Consider the following 15,702-nt stretch of genomic DNA (forward strand, 5'->3'; position numbering starts at 1 on the left):
AGCTGGAATAGCCCTTGATAAACCTGTGTGAACTGCAGGCCAGTGATTCTCTAGCATTGGACTGAAACTTAACAGTGCCTGCCTCTCCACTTGTGTGCCTCTGCCTGGGTGTTGCTGAGGAATCCCCCAGTTAGTGAGGTAATAGAAATAAATTTATTCTTTGTGTTCTAGTTGCAAATTTGTGGTTGTTGCACTGCCTGCCAGCGTCAGCTCACACAGGTGGTCTTGCCCAAACATACAGCAGGAAGAAACTCTAAGAGGTCATGGTGGTGATTCCTCAGAGACAGAGGTCTGAAATGAAACTGGTGTTTGTTTTAACTAGTCTGTAGCTCCAGCTCTGGTATCTGCTTTGTACTACAGAGTGATGTTTGTTCCTGGAATTATGAAGACCCACCAGCCCAAAACGGGCACAACTCTGCACTCGTCTCAATTCAGTCATTACTGCCCATGGGCATGTGACACAGGTTATTGAGATGGTTTTTTGCTAAATGAAGGCTTATAAGAAAACATTGAAACATGCTTCAAAAAAAGCAATGTTGGTTTGTCACTCCTCTCTGTCAATGGAATCCTGCAGTGCTGAAGCTCAAAGAAAGAATACTTTGCCCATCCCTGCCCTCAAAATTTTAACTCTAAGCTTCCTTAATCACAGAGTTCCCACTGAAAGGAACACAGGAGCTATCAAAATAGCTCATACAAGTGCTACATCTAATCCAGCACACTGTCTGTTCATTAGCCTGTGGCAGATGGTTTGACAGAAGGTGCAAGAAATTCGTCAGCGGACAGTTCTGGATTGGGAAAGTGTCTCTTTAGTTGCTCCAACTAGTTTGCTTGTATTTTGAAGTGCAAGGATTCACAGAAGAAAGGACTTCAAGAATACTTAAATGCATATATTGCATTTAAGCATGTAATCTTCTGTTGTAGAAATAATAGAATCTTCTCACTACTCAGATATTTTTTGTCAGTCAATTACATAAACTAATGACACAGCATCTAAAAAAGAAGTTCTTGCATACTTGAATTTTTTTTAGTTTATTACACAAATTTTAGCCTTTCATCAGGGGATAAAGAGAACACACAATTTCCTTTCCTCATGAAGGCTAGTATTCTGCATATATTTCCAAAGGGAAAAGTTTAAAAGTGACAATCTTCTCAATCTTGCTTTATATGGAAGGCTTTCCAAAGCCTGTTTATCATTGCTGACAATCTCCAAGTTCAACTTCTACTCTCTTTCTTGACAGCAAATGGCTTCACATAAACAGAGATCTCCATGTCTTTGCTCATAACTGGTTGGGTCAGGAAAAAGATAATTGCAGGGCATGGCTTATCTATCAAGCCATCAACACAGAGGGATATTTACTCTGATGTCCCAATGATGTGTATTTATTTCATTTTATTTCCTCTGTCAACAAAGTAGAACCTAATATATATCAACAATGAATTTCACATAACACACAAACTTGTTCAGAATCTTCTGTAATTTCTGCTAAGCAAAGTAACCTGCCATCCTCAAGCGTCTCAATATTAACTTTTCACCCAGAACAGTATTACAGCACTCAATCAATAGGTAGCAGTTTAACAATTGCCTTTTGCACTCTTTTTCAAACACAATGCTTATTATGAGAACAAAATGCTAATTTACAGTCTTAACCTACTCTAACTACTACTGTAATAAGAGCATAAACTGTATACAAGGAACTACCTGCCACAGCAATGCACAAGTATGACTTACATGGCATATTAAGGGTATAGCTATTCTTCCCCATCTCCCAAAGTGGAAAAGAAACAACAAACTACCTATGTGATTTATGCAAATCTGTCAAAACAACAGGCAACCAGCTTGGCCATCTCCTCCTTTCCCTCACTTTTCAATAATGGCAGAAATGAGAAGAAGAATAGTAACAGTACAGAATGCTTCAGACATCATTTGAACAGGGCTCCTTCTCAGGTGGATTCACTGGCCTGAGGACCATGAGACTTTCATCAGTCACAAACTGTTCTAGAGTCCCAGAGGCAGCACTGTGGAGCCTCCCAAGGGATGGGGAACATAATCAGATTGTTTAAAGAACGAAGACTCATTTGTGAATAGTGGGACTGTAGATCCTGTTACTATATGCCTCAAAGCTAGGTATTAGCACGTGAATTACTAGACCAGAATTATTAACAGAAGAAAGACTCCACAGCAACACTTACAAGGCAGAAGAAAGTAGTGATAGGAAAAGGGTAGCATGGAAATCACTCTAAAGACAATGAAAAATAGTCAGATAGAGCAACATTAACTTTCCACACTGTTTCTCTCTACTGACAACTTCGACTGCATGAACTAAGGAAATTTTAGTATTTTCCATTTTTTTGTAATAAATGTATTAAAAATCCCACTCTCACTCTTTAAATATGCTTATAAATTTAAATTGCAAATTCACTAAAAAATTCAGTGGAAAGCTGACAAAAGTTAATCATGTCATCATATTAAATACCTGTATTTACAAAGAACTTTGTGCACTGTGCAGTCTGTCAGAGATAAGAATATGTTCTTGACTGTTCCTTTTGGCCTCTTATTTGTTTAAATTGCATTAACATTTGCAGATGAAACCCAGTGCAGTATTCAGATGAAAACAGTTTTGCTTCCCCATCCCCCCTAAAACAGAGAGAAAGTAAGAAGAAAAGAACCCCTGAGACCATAGCTTTTGGGCTCTGAAGTTGTATTTAATTAAAATACAAAAATAGGAACCTTAAGCAATGCAACTGGGCACAACAAGAATTCAAGCTGGTTGGTTGCCAGTTGACACTATTTAAAAAAAACTCAGAATCAAATCTAACCCATAACTATACCCCTGTGGGAAATATGCCTTCCTCTGGACCTTATTTCTTGCTCAACAATCTTCAGCCACTTCCTCAGATGAAGAGTATCCACATAGTTTCCTCCAAGGACTCATAAATAGTTTAGAATAACTTGTTCTAAATAGCATCACTAAGAATTTGGTATTTCCATAAACCTATATCACCTTTAGCGCCCTAAAAATCTTGTACCAGAGAACAAAAGGCAGTACAAGAAGCCATCCTGAGCACCAAACCAACTCTTTATACTGTTCACCACTTAGCTTGTCCTTGGATCAGAATTCATGCCTTGTACAACAAACTGCTCCAGGCTGAGCTCAGCTGAGCAACGTGTCCAGGTCCAGACCCACAGACGCAGCGGTACAGACACAGCTGCCGAGGTCTGACTTCTTCTCCATCTCCCAAACTCCAGCAGCACTGCACCTTCTGATCTGCTCCCTCCTTCCTCCTCTTGTTACACCTCAGAAGCTGCTCCAGCTGGATCACAGCTTCCTTGATGGTAACTGACCTCCTCTCCCCCTTTCAGAAACATTCAGTCTGACCCAAGACAACACTCAGGGCTAAATACACAGGCAGCTGCTCTCTCAACCTTTCATGATAGCATGATAGCAGTGTTTTTCCAACAAGACACACTATGTGTACAAAGCATGAAAACAAATTGCGCATTTTTACCTTCCAAGATGACATTAGTAAGCATTTTAGGAAATAAAATACTCATTTTTATTCTGAAGTGCACCTGCCTAATGAGACTACTGTAAATGGCCATACAAAACATGAAAACAAATTGTGCATTTTTACCTTCCAAGATGATATTAGTAAGCATTTTAGGAACTGCAAGAGCAAAATAAAATACTCATTTTTGTTCTGAAGTGCACCTGCCTAATGAGACTACTGTAAATGGCCATAGTTGTTTTACTTGCCATGCTTAGACTGGGGACAAAAATACCACTGCAGCCTTATTAAGCCTATGTGGTGACAGAAAGGCCTCGTTGTGTAAGCCTTCCAGTATTGCTCCTAAACAGAGAATACAGAATTCTCATGTGGTTCTGACACTGCTTATCCAAACTTACAAAGTATTTTACTTTATTGTTTTATGAGACAAACTTTGAGAAATGAAGATTCAGGCCTAGATGATTTACAGCTAGCAAATTACTCACAGCTAACTAATCATCACCCCTAAAATGTGCAATGAAATCTAAGAAGCTATTCAAAAAGTCAGCTTGACATGAATCTAAGAATGATGCAGATCCTTTTGAAGAATGTATTCAAATTAGTATATTCAGAAGTATATGCTCTACCTTTACTGGGACACCGATGATTTTCAAAAGGCTTTACTGGCCCTCATTTTTCCCCCATAAATGCTAATTTCTTCCCCTTGATTCTTTATTATGCTCTTCATTCATTCCATCTCTATCCAATCTCACCCTTCCAATGTCATCCTATCAATCTATTAAATTTCCTTAAACTAAAAACTGTATTTATTTTTGCAATCTTTGCTTTTATTTTATCTCCCTCTTTGGGATTTTACTTCTCACCTCCTATTTTTACAGTAAGACAACTCCTGAGAATGTACAGCATGTCAATACCAATGGCACACTTCAGAGTCCTGCAAGGTTTAAATGTGATTGATCACTATTGACTGAAAACAGTCTTCTGTTCTTCTTTCTGCAATTAAAGAAGCAGGATATTGATTTTAATTTGTTATGGGACAACTTCCTATTTGCATGATATGGATTAATTTCAAGATGACTTCTGTAATATGACTTCCAGAACAAGATTGCTAAATGACACTACAACAGACCAGAACCGAAATAACACATCATTAAAAAAACTGAGACAAACATTGTGTTGGAATGTGTTACTCCACAAGTATTTCTAGCAGGAGCCTTGTATTTACAGTATATGTTAAAGCTAGTCTTCTTTACAGGTGATCCAATCCTACATGTGACTCTGCACACCTTGTACAAACTCTTCCAGACATTCAGGATATTAAGCTGAAGGATATCAAGTAAAGGATATTAAACAAAATAAACACTCGTCAAAATATCTTGCCTGAATTGTAGGTATTACTACTTACAAAATACCCATGAAATCTTAGAATTTACAAGGGGGAAAAAATGTGGGTCTGACAGTTATTAAAAATAAGTCAGTATTTTTAGAAGTGTCCTATTGACACTAAGCATTATAAGAAATATTATCTGGTTTCAGCACATGTTTTAAATTTTTCATACACAAATAATTTTCTTTTTGGGGGCATATCTCTTTAAGTAGAGCATCAGAATCCCAAGTGCTGCAGAATAATTAAAACACAGATTTCAGGTCTGCTTTGCTAAAGCTAAGAAGCTTATGCAATCACGGGGTCTGCGAACATCTCTCTCTTCCCCTCACAGTAGTTTTGAACCACTTGACAGATATTACTGATTTTTGACAGCATAGCAACCTCTAAGGTGGTTAAATTGCTACATGCTTTACAGAAACAGATGGCCAAGTGAAGAACCAGCTTCTGACAAGCAGCTCCAATAGATGCCCTGAATGAGATGAAAGCTGGAGTATGGAGTCACATCATATTACACATTAGCAGAGTTCACATGGAAACAAACCTTACCTTCAACATAATAAAAACACTGATCATAACCATCAGAGGAACCATAAAATAGAAATTCATAAGAAAATGAGCCTTACTAACTCCAGACTTCACAGGAGGGCATACTTGCTCTTAATGGTGATCACGATTAATCAGGAGACAGAAGAAATAGGCAAATATAATATGAAAGATGTGAATAATGTTATTTTAATTTTCAATCTCCGAGTAAAGGTTGTCTAATGAAACTATTAATAACCAAAACAATCCCTTTCTCAGAACGTCTATTGCTACAACAAGCAATACATATAACTTTTTAATGCATATAAGATGAAGAATTTTCAGATACTGAAAGTGTTCATTCAGTAATAACCAAGTTGACAGTACATCTACAGATCAACCAGATCAATTAAACAATTTCTGAACAGATGCTAAGCATACAGCTTTCCTTCTAACTCATTTCAAATCTCATCATGCTGTGGGGAAAAAGAAAAAAAAAAAACAAACAACTAAGACTGATGAATTCTGTGAAGTCTGTTAAAATTGCCTTTTAAACAGCAATGTATGGAATCACTGACGTAGGAATAGCCTAGGCAGCTATGGTACAATTACAAACAATTATGTTACTTGTTGTCTGTCATTTCACGCTCAGTGCCAACACTAACTACAGCATCATTTGGGATATTTCATCACACACACAGAAGTTAAAGTCATGCTCTTGCCCAGCAACACTAAACTTGTCAGTCTTGACAAGTAAGCCTGTTTCTACCATAGGAGAAATTTATTTGCTTTCTGAAAGCACCAGTTTGTATTTTCCTTATGCCAAGTACACAAGTATGCAGTACTTTTTCTGAAGAACAATATCATCTACTCAAAATATTTGTGCTTTTGCATGGAATCAGATTTTTAGTAAAGACATCTGAAACAAAATATTAAGGATGTAGTAGCTGATTTAATCAAGTTAAAAAAACCAAATCCAAATGTCACTGCATTGTTTTTATCCAGCTTGTCAGGTACACATAAAATGATCACAGTGAAAGTCCTGTAGTGAATGAATAGAGGTGTTCTGTTTCCAAATAAAGCCTTCCACAAGGTGAGACAAAGATTCTTTTTCAGGGATCTATTGTGCAAAGAGCCTATCTATCTTAATTTCTATCTAAATAAGAATACACCTATTATTTAATTTAGAAGACAGCAATATCCTATACCACTGCTGAATGGCTTCCACTCCCTTACAAGTGGAATGGCCCGAGAAATTCTGGTCTTACTCCAGTGAGGTGCTCCAGTTTGGAATCCCATGCCAAATTTGTATGTTCTGTCATGGCCTGGTATGAAGGTCTTGCAATTTCTGCTCCAAAACAAACCACGTATTATGATGCAAAGAATAAAATAAATCCACATCCTAACAATCACTCATTTATGATGACGACTGACACTTAAACTCCTTTCAAAGCACTCTAATTAAGTGAAGCATGAAGCATGGGCTAATATTTAATAGTCCTTAGTAATACTATTTGTAATATCACATCTTGTTCCAGCTCATTTAAAAATATGTTAAGAGGTTTATAAGAATCTTTTCTTCTGAAGAACAAATTTTCAAGAAGTAAGTCTTAAGTATGCTAGTAAACACCTACTACATTTTTAACCCTCCTTTTAGACATTTGCCTAAAGCATTTAAGATTACTTCTTGGTTGACATGGATAATACAACAAAAAGTCAGTGAAAGCTATGATTTTTATCAGTGCTATTTTGGGAAATAAACTTCAATTACTAGGGACAGAAATCCAGGCTTTAAATTTAGTTCTAACCTCCTGTGTCTGTAGTCACCAGAAATTCTCCCATCGTTTCCCCAGCCTGACACTGCCATCTATAGCAGTCTCATGCTTGCAGCAGTGATGCCAGTACTGCTGAGAACAGAATGTGTGGTTGTGTTGCAAACACAAAGCATTTTGTGAAAAACAAGTTTGGATCGTACATGAGTACATGTACGATCCAAACTTGTTAGTGACCAATAACTTAAACAGGTGGAGTTTTCATGGGATTAACACCACAGCCTACTGACTTCCAGTCTAGGAAAGGTAACTCCCAGGCAGGAGCAACAGCACTCCTTTCAGGGCCAGTTGGGTGTATATATGCAAATAATGGATTTCTTTATGGAAAAGACAAATGTGAAGCCATCCATCATACACAGAAGCTGAGGCAACATAGAAGCTGATTTGGAGCAGCATTATCTGCAATTTCAATCAAAGTTCAAACATGTAAGTCCTTAAACATAGTATGGAGCCTGTCAGTATGGAGCTTGTGGTATGAACTGCAGAATTTGACCATTTCAAAACCCTCCATGGAGCTTCATGTGAAATCTATAAAGTCCAAAAAAGTCATAAAAAGTTCCTAATCAGTATAACTTTATACTTAGAATCACAGGTATTCACTGAGTAATACTGACTGGTGCCATTCCACTACACAATGGCAAGTTCATAAACATATACAGCGCATAACCTATTCTTACCAGAAGACATAAACACCAAAAATCTAACAGTATTCAGAAGCAATTGCTTAGAATAAATGACAGATGATAAGCATCCCTCATTCAAGATGATATGATAGTGGAATTAAGCAATGTTCAGGAACAGACTGTACTCTAACAATGCTTTTTTATCCCAAGTTTTAAGTCTAGCCCAGAGCTCAAGAGACTCAAGTTAGTATGTATCAGTGTAATTTCAGGCTTTTTTGTAGATGTTGTTTACATTTAAAATACCTGAAAACTCACTAGGACAGCTGTTGGAACACAAACTTCCCAAGTTTTCCAAGTCCAAAATAAAATACCAAATTAGCAAGTACAGGCATGGTCTCTACGTCAATTCCACAAGAGAAGTTGAAAGATACACACCCCAGACCTTCCTACAAACTGGTGATAATGGAATTCTCTGAGAAACAGTTTCTGTTCCAGACCTTGCTCTAACACAAACAGAAAAGCAATCTGCAACTGGGCAGGTTTCATATCCAGATGAGTATAGTCACCACTACAGTTCAAACTATAAACTTTGTGGGCGGAAGAACCTCTTTTCCCCAAATGTCACATTACCCCAAATCACTCAGTCTGGTGGAAAACATTAAATTAATTTGGCCTGAGTCTAAAACAGTCTGGCAACAAGCAAGCAAATAAAACACCAGCATAAAATACTTGCCCCCCAAATTAGCCACAGATCTAGACTGGTTACTTTTATCAGCAACAAGTATGTAGGAAATTATCATAATTATGCATAATAACATCTGAAGAGGCTATTAAACTTTATTCAGATTTTAAGCCAATTCCAAACTACAAAGTAGCATATTCACCTTGAGCAGGGGATGCAAATTACCTCCCATTTATTCTCACAATTCCCTCTGAAGCATGTTTTATTAGTCATTGTCACAGACCCCAGGTTTAATTTAGCAGAGCCGTTCCAACGTTCAGTCCTCCAGGCCATAAAACTGAAAGCGTATGAGCTGCATTATGAAATTCTGTCCTATAACAATAAAGTTAAAGCCACTGACAGCCTTTCTGTACCCACTACAATAAGCAAACCATTTGTGAGTCTGACAAGAGCATTCCCAGTTTTATGTTGTTAACCAAATTCAAACTGAACTTTATTACACGAATCACTGCTATCCTGATGATCACCTCTTCCAAGACTTTGATCTTAACGGTCCAAGATAAACTGTTTTTCCAACTATGCAAATCACCCTCAAATAAATTGTCAAATAAAATATAGCCTTTATACCCCTGAAAAGGTTTGATTTTGTGGAAATGTAATGTCATTTATTTATTTATTTCACCGTAATTAGCAGGAGATTAATACAGACTGGGAAAAGCATAAACAGACTATGCAGTCCACGTCTGAAATGAAAAATAGCATTTTAAAAGACCTAAAATAAATTTTAAATGGTAAAATTTAAAATCTTGAATACATAATCTAGAGTTTAGTAAGCTTGCAGAAGAGATTTATAAATGTCAATGTTAGAGCATCTAAGTCTCATGCAGTCATTACCTGACTAAATACAATAATATAAAATAACACCACAAAAAAACTGACCCATAGATTTGATTTCTTTCTGAGTGGAAGCTCACTACAATTAATACAAGTCAATGAATGGACCCATCAGGTGTTCCCAGCATTATAAAAAGGCAGCTGCTATCTGGACACATAAGTTAAATTATTTATCAAATGATTCTAAATATCATCAAATTCAGTGCAGCCAGTCATTCAAACGGCTTCTAATAAATTATTTGATATGGCTCTAATGGAAAGCATGAGTTACTCAGAAGCATTTGCTATTAACAGCACCACACTAATGTTTTGAAATTCTACCCAGACATGTCCAGAAGTGACATACTATAAATCACATTACAAATATATTCCCCTGCTTTTGGGGTATTATCAGCAACATCCAAGAATTTACGCAAATTAAGAAACAAGTAATTTTGACAGCCTTGTGCCATGGTGGAGAACATGCAGATTTTTATTCCGCACAGCACAGAAGCTTTTTTTTTTCTTTTCCTGCTGGACCAAAAAAAAAACCAAAAAAAACCCCAAAAAACCCACTAAAAAAAAACCCCACAGGTGCCCACATTATTTACCACATCAACAGCATCATAAATACCAACCAGCTCCAGAGCATTAAACAACACCCACATAGTACAAAGGCAACTTCTCAGTAATAACAGGTTGTACTGTATTGCTCATGGCACATCCCTTCCCAAGGAAAATCTATTTCAAGACTAAAGCCAAAAAGCTTTCCTTCTATTAAAATGAGTAGACTATCTGTCATTCTAAGAGATTATACATGACACTGTTGATGGTGAAAGTACTCTAGCAAAAGCTGGGAGCAAACAATCTCAATTTCAGGTTAAGGAACACAAGGCCAGGGAACAGAGATGGGTAAATTATTTGAGACATTTATTTAAGGAAAGCACCAACAAATAGTCTTCACCACATGTTTATGCATTTCAAATTAATATGCTAATCTGCTATTAACCACATTCAAATAAATAAGAAATGTTAAGCAAATGTTTGGGATTAATAAATTTCTGATGTATAAGAATAAAATCTAGCTATTATACTTGAAATGATGTCATGAAACAATCAGTTACTTGGTTCAAAACACTAGCATGGCTTCTTGTAGCGTCTTAAACTACAGATGTACATGAGATGTACATGGGTGATTACCCACGGATGGATGTGAGGTGCACAGTGGCAGAGTAAGAAGAAACACAAACAAACTGCAAAACAGGAAATTGCCAATAGATTAAGAAAATGACCACAAAGATGGTCAAACACTGGCACCATCATAATCACAGAGACTGCATAACCTCCATTCCTGGAAATACTCAAAACTCACATGGACAAAGTCTGAGAAACATTACCCAACTGCACTTGCTTTGAGTGTGGAGACAGAACTAGGTGACATCCAGAGGTCCTTTGCAATTTAAAATACTCTACAAATCAGTGCTTTTTTCCCCCCTAAAGTTCCTTTCCCTATTGGAGGTGTACTTTTCCATTTTCATATATGCTTCATTTTACACAAGTCTTCCAATTATTTGTAGTCACTTCAAAATAAAAATCAGAAACGTTTTGCGAGCAATCATGATGAGGTCATTGACAGAAATGATGTAATATTACACATTTGGTGCAACAAGACCCATTTATTTTATGGTAGTTCCATCACCAGAGTCTGCTGAGATACAGTAGCTAAAACAAAAGCAAAAGATTCATTTACAAAGTAATAAACAGCTCTGATCCTTGCAGGCTGTTATCACTCCATCAGCCTGCATCACCCACAAGCTGCAGGCGTTTGGAGACGAGTGACAGGACGGAAAACGAAGGAAACAACAGATCAAAAAAAGCTCGAGTGACCCTACAGGAAGTATTGCCTGAATCAGGTGTGCACTACATCAGACCTCGCGTCTCACACCCAAGACACACTGCAGAGGACAACGCCATGGGCACCTTTGTTCACATGCTTCAGGGGTGACCTTAATGAAGACGTAGTAAAAGCACCCTAGGTGCACCTGTGGATATTAACCGGCCCACAGTTGCCTATATCACTGAAACATTTTTTTTTCTCTTTAAAGAAGAAAAGGTTTAAGAAAAAAATAATCCCACCACGAGGCCTCCAGAACCAGTTTATTTCCCACTCCTTAAATAAGAACCATGCTATTTTTAAGACACATTGTGATGGGAAGCACATCTAAAAATAAGTTTGCTGGCGCTCAGCGGGCCGGTGTCGCTCCCCACGCCCGTCCCCGGCAGGGCAGCCTGCCCGGCCCGCGGTCCCCGGGGCCGCCTCGGGCGGGGAGGGGACCGGAGCTGCAGGTGGGGAGGCGGCTTTGTCTGCGATCGGGCGCTAAGCGACGGCGGCGTCAAGGCTGGCATCCGCCGGCTGGCGACCGGGCTCCGAGGAGCCGGCGGAGAGGCGCCGGCGGCGGAGGGGAAGGGGGAGCCCCCACCTCACCGGCATCCCCGAAACTTTCCTCCGGGCCGCCGCCAGAGAAGAGACGCCGCCGAAGCCGCGAGCCCCCGGAGCGGAGCCGGGCACTGCCCGTTGTCCCCGCCTCTCTCCCCGTCCGCCGGGCGCGGCCGAGCGCCGCCTCCCCGCTCCGGCCGCCCGCCATCCGCCGGGAGCGCCCGCTGCGCTGCGCTGCGCTCCGCCGCCCGCTGCCCTCCCCGCGCCGCCGCCCGCTCACTCACCCGCGCCCGGCCAGCGCAGCCACCAGCGCCTCCTGCCCTCGCTCCCTCCCTCCTGTCAAGTTGAGCCCGGCCTCCCTCCGCCCGAGCTCCCCCCGCCCGGCCCCTCCTTCGCCACCGGGAGCCGCCGCCACCGCCTGGGCCCTCCCCCAGCGGAGCCGAGCACCGCCCCGCCCGCCCTCACCTGGTCCTGCCGCCGCCGCCGCCGCGGGGAAGCGGGGGAAGATGGGGACAGTGGAGGCGGCTCCGGGCAGTCCCCGCCAGCGGCGAGATCGCGCCGCCCCGCCCGGAGCTCCCTGGGCTCCTCCCCGCCGGGACGCCCCGAGAGGCGAGGGAGGCGGTGGGCCGTGCCGTGCCGTGCCGTGCCGTGCCGTGCCGTGCCGTGCCGGGTTGTGCCGTGCCGGGAGCGGGCGGGCATGGCGGGCGCAGCCGCCTTGTATCCCTCGGGAAGGCACGTCGCGGCAGGAAAGCTGGGCAGCTTTCCTGGCAGAGCCGGCCGGGATCACGCCGCACTCTCGGGAGGAGGTGGCAGAGCCCGGCGGTGAGGCTGTGGAGCCCGGCTGGCAGCGCCGGGAGCGGCTGCAGGCCGGGCGGGTTCCCTCTGTGCCACACGATCCCAGCGCCGCTCTCCGCAGCAAGTGTGCCGGGTCGGATAACCCCGCTAGTGAGGAGAGATGCTCGGTGTGCGAAATAGAAAAGAGGGTGTAAAATGAGAATTTCCAGGGGAACAGCAGTGCTGGTGGTACCTGACAGCAAGGAGGTCTTAATCTGAAGTCCTGGATGGGGTGCGGGTCTAAAATAAGGCGGAAAGGGTTAAGTGAAGTCCAAAAACCAGAGAAGCTGCAGTGGGTGCCCTGCGCTCTGATCGGGAGGAGCAGGAACGCGGTGCCGCTGCTGAGAGGCATCCCGAGAACAGCGCTCCATTATCTGCTCGCCGAGGGGCTGGTGAAGGATGGGGTTTTAAGTCTGCGGTCTCAGGTAATTTAAATGGTAACAGTATGTGTGAAAGGATTCAGCGAGGAAAGACTTAAACCCATTCATGTTGCTTTAGATCATTAGTAATAATACCGAGGAATAGCGGTAGGAACACAGGCAGTATGAGAAGGTTGTTATAAAGGTGAATGTGTTTGCTTGGGAAATAAAAACTTTGTCAGCTGTTAATACTTATATATATATATATATATATATATAAAGTTCTACTCAGCTTTAGGCAGATGAGCTTGTAAAAGGGGGTTGGTGTCTTTCTCCTACAAGGAACACACTGTTGCTTAAGCAGCACAGCTTATGAGGCCTGGTTGCCTAGGGAGGGATGTTTTTTCTCCCTGTTTATTTCCTCTGAGTCCTCTGGATCTCTCCGTCTTGGCAAGGTCACCTGTAGTTTTTTCCTCCTGCCTATATGCCCAGCTGATACCCATGTGCAGAGCCACCAGTCAAGAGATGTGTCATTACTCTTTCCAAATTCGTAAGAGGCTTAAGTAAAACTGTGAAATTAGTGTTGACATTAATCAAGAGACTAATGGGGTGTCTGTTCTACTCCTTGAATTCTCATGAAATTTCAGCAAATGTGGTGGCTTTGAGATTTGTATCCCAATTCTCCACTTGACTTGTCAAACTGACAAATGCTTCAAAATCTGTGAGGGGCATGCAGTGACAGACAAAAGGACGGAATAATTAAATATAAACCTCACATTGCTTAGGGTTGATTCCAGGTGAAAACTGGACCACATATGACTCATGTTAGTTTGTTGTCTATAGTAAAGCATATTTATATTACAGATAGACACCTCTGTGGGAGCTAAATTACTGTGAATCTCAGTAATTACAAATGGTAATTTTTTATCCAACATGTATCTAGGAGGGTGTCACAGGCTGGTGAAAAATTAGGTATTGTCTCTATATCATCCATACACCATCTGTGCTGTGCATTACTGGCAGGCAGCACAGAGCCATTAGGAGAGAGTGGGGTAATAGAGCTCCGCCTGCCTTGTAGTGCTCTCGGCATTCTGCAGGGCAGCCTCTTAAATGTTCTGGGGTGATGTCAGAGCGCTCAGTGTGAGGAGGCAACAGACAGTGTTTTCTACACCATCAGCTACCTCACTGCTTCAGCCTTCCCTAAAATCTCAGCTTTGGTGTTCTGTAGGAAAACTGCATATAAATACTTATACCTGAGAACCGGTATTCCCTTTACTGTGGGTTCACTTTTTCCATTCCCTTTTCCCAATTCACCAGCTTTACTGTGTTCCTCATTGTATTGCTGTACTCTGCACATGACGTCAGCTGTTTGGCTTGCTCTGGAGGCATCTCATCTACCCAGACCTGTGTCTGGGGGATTATATTATAAGAAAATTAGAATCTTCATTTTGGATTTTGACTTCCATAACAATTCATTAGAAAAGGAAGGTCACTCTGAGGAGATACAGCAAAAACCCTGTCATTACCTTGAGCACTATAATGTCTTTTCAGGCTGTGCCATCTTATAGGTTGAGACTAAGCTCTCGGAAAACGTCTTGGAATTTTGTAGGGGTGTCAAGTTTCATGAGAAGTCCAATTAAATCTCTACACATAACTTTCAAAAGCCACTGGGAAACAAGAATTTAAAGGTTATACAGTAACCTAATTTAAAGGTTACACAATATTCATCTCCTAGAGGGCAATAAATTAAATCTTGGCTGATTCCCTAGAGTGCACTAACCAATGCAGCTGAGGCACTGTGGGATTGATGGTAATTGTGAATGCTGGGACAAAATTTCTATCATTCAAGGGAAAAAGAGAATCAGAATGATAATCGTGATTGAGAAAGGACTGGATGAGCCCCTTTGTCTTTGGGGCAGCTAGGTTTTGTAATTACATTTAATTAGGATATCTCTTCAAGCCACAGGTTAGAGAAAATCTGATTTTCTCATGTTTGTAGAAAACAGTTTTGAGAACCAGTGACATCCTGTAGAAGGCAATTCTATCCCATCTGTCCTTTTGGGTGTAGAAGGGGGGAGTTATGACAGCATAATGCTGTATTTATCTGTTACCCTTTGAAATACTTGACTTTATTAAAAAGCAAAACACATGATATCCTACATCTCTGTGTCCTGTATTTGACAAATACTGAAGGCAGACAAAAATAGGCAATAGGTTGTGATGTGTTTGACAGTGAATGGAAAGGGCCAGGGTTAATTTTACTTGAGTGGCCCCCACCCCCATGAAAACCAGGGAGGAAGATGATGGTGAAGATATTATGAGGAGTGTATTGGGAAAAAGTATTGGGTTGCTGAATGTGGGAACCAGGGTGTGAAGTGGAAAATCAAAGGACGTTGTAGAGGAGACAGGCTGATGTGGAGGAAATATTGAACTGGAATTCGTGCAAGAAAGGTCACTGCGTGGAAGAGGAAGGAAATGGAGAATATCTGAACTCTTTTGGCCTTATTTTCTATTATTTGTCTAATAACAGTGTCAGTTCTTCATAATAGTAAATAGCAGTACTTAAGTCCCTTATAAGCAAATTAGAATACCTCTGTTCCTACAAGGATGCTGAAAGCTGAATTTCCAGCCTGAAGTGATTACTCA

General features: G+C 41.1%; 1 protein-coding gene across 1 annotated transcript; it reads left to right on the top strand.

The window, feature by feature from the left end:
* The first annotated feature begins 11,610 nt into the window (after nucleotides 1–11,610).
* LOC121364122 (translation initiation factor IF-2-like) lies at nucleotides 11,611–12,852 on the top strand. Its single transcript, XM_041487118.1, has one exon. It carries the CDS (start codon nucleotides 11,611–11,613, stop codon nucleotides 12,850–12,852), a length of 1,242 nt encoding a protein of 413 aa, XP_041343052.1.
* Nucleotides 12,853–15,702: the final 2,850 nt, after the last annotated feature.

The sequence above is a fragment of the Pyrgilauda ruficollis genome, unplaced genomic scaffold (genome assembly GCF_017590135.1).
Source record: "Pyrgilauda ruficollis isolate IOZ18807 unplaced genomic scaffold, ASM1759013v1 scaffold8, whole genome shotgun sequence".
NCBI classification, from domain to species: Eukaryota; Metazoa; Chordata; class Aves; order Passeriformes; family Passeridae; genus Pyrgilauda; species Pyrgilauda ruficollis.

Coding starts and splice junctions, on each gene's coding strand:
- LOC121364122 (XM_041487118.1), top strand. CDS start 11,611: ATGCTATTTTTAAGACACATTGTGATGGGAAGCACATCTAAAAATAAG.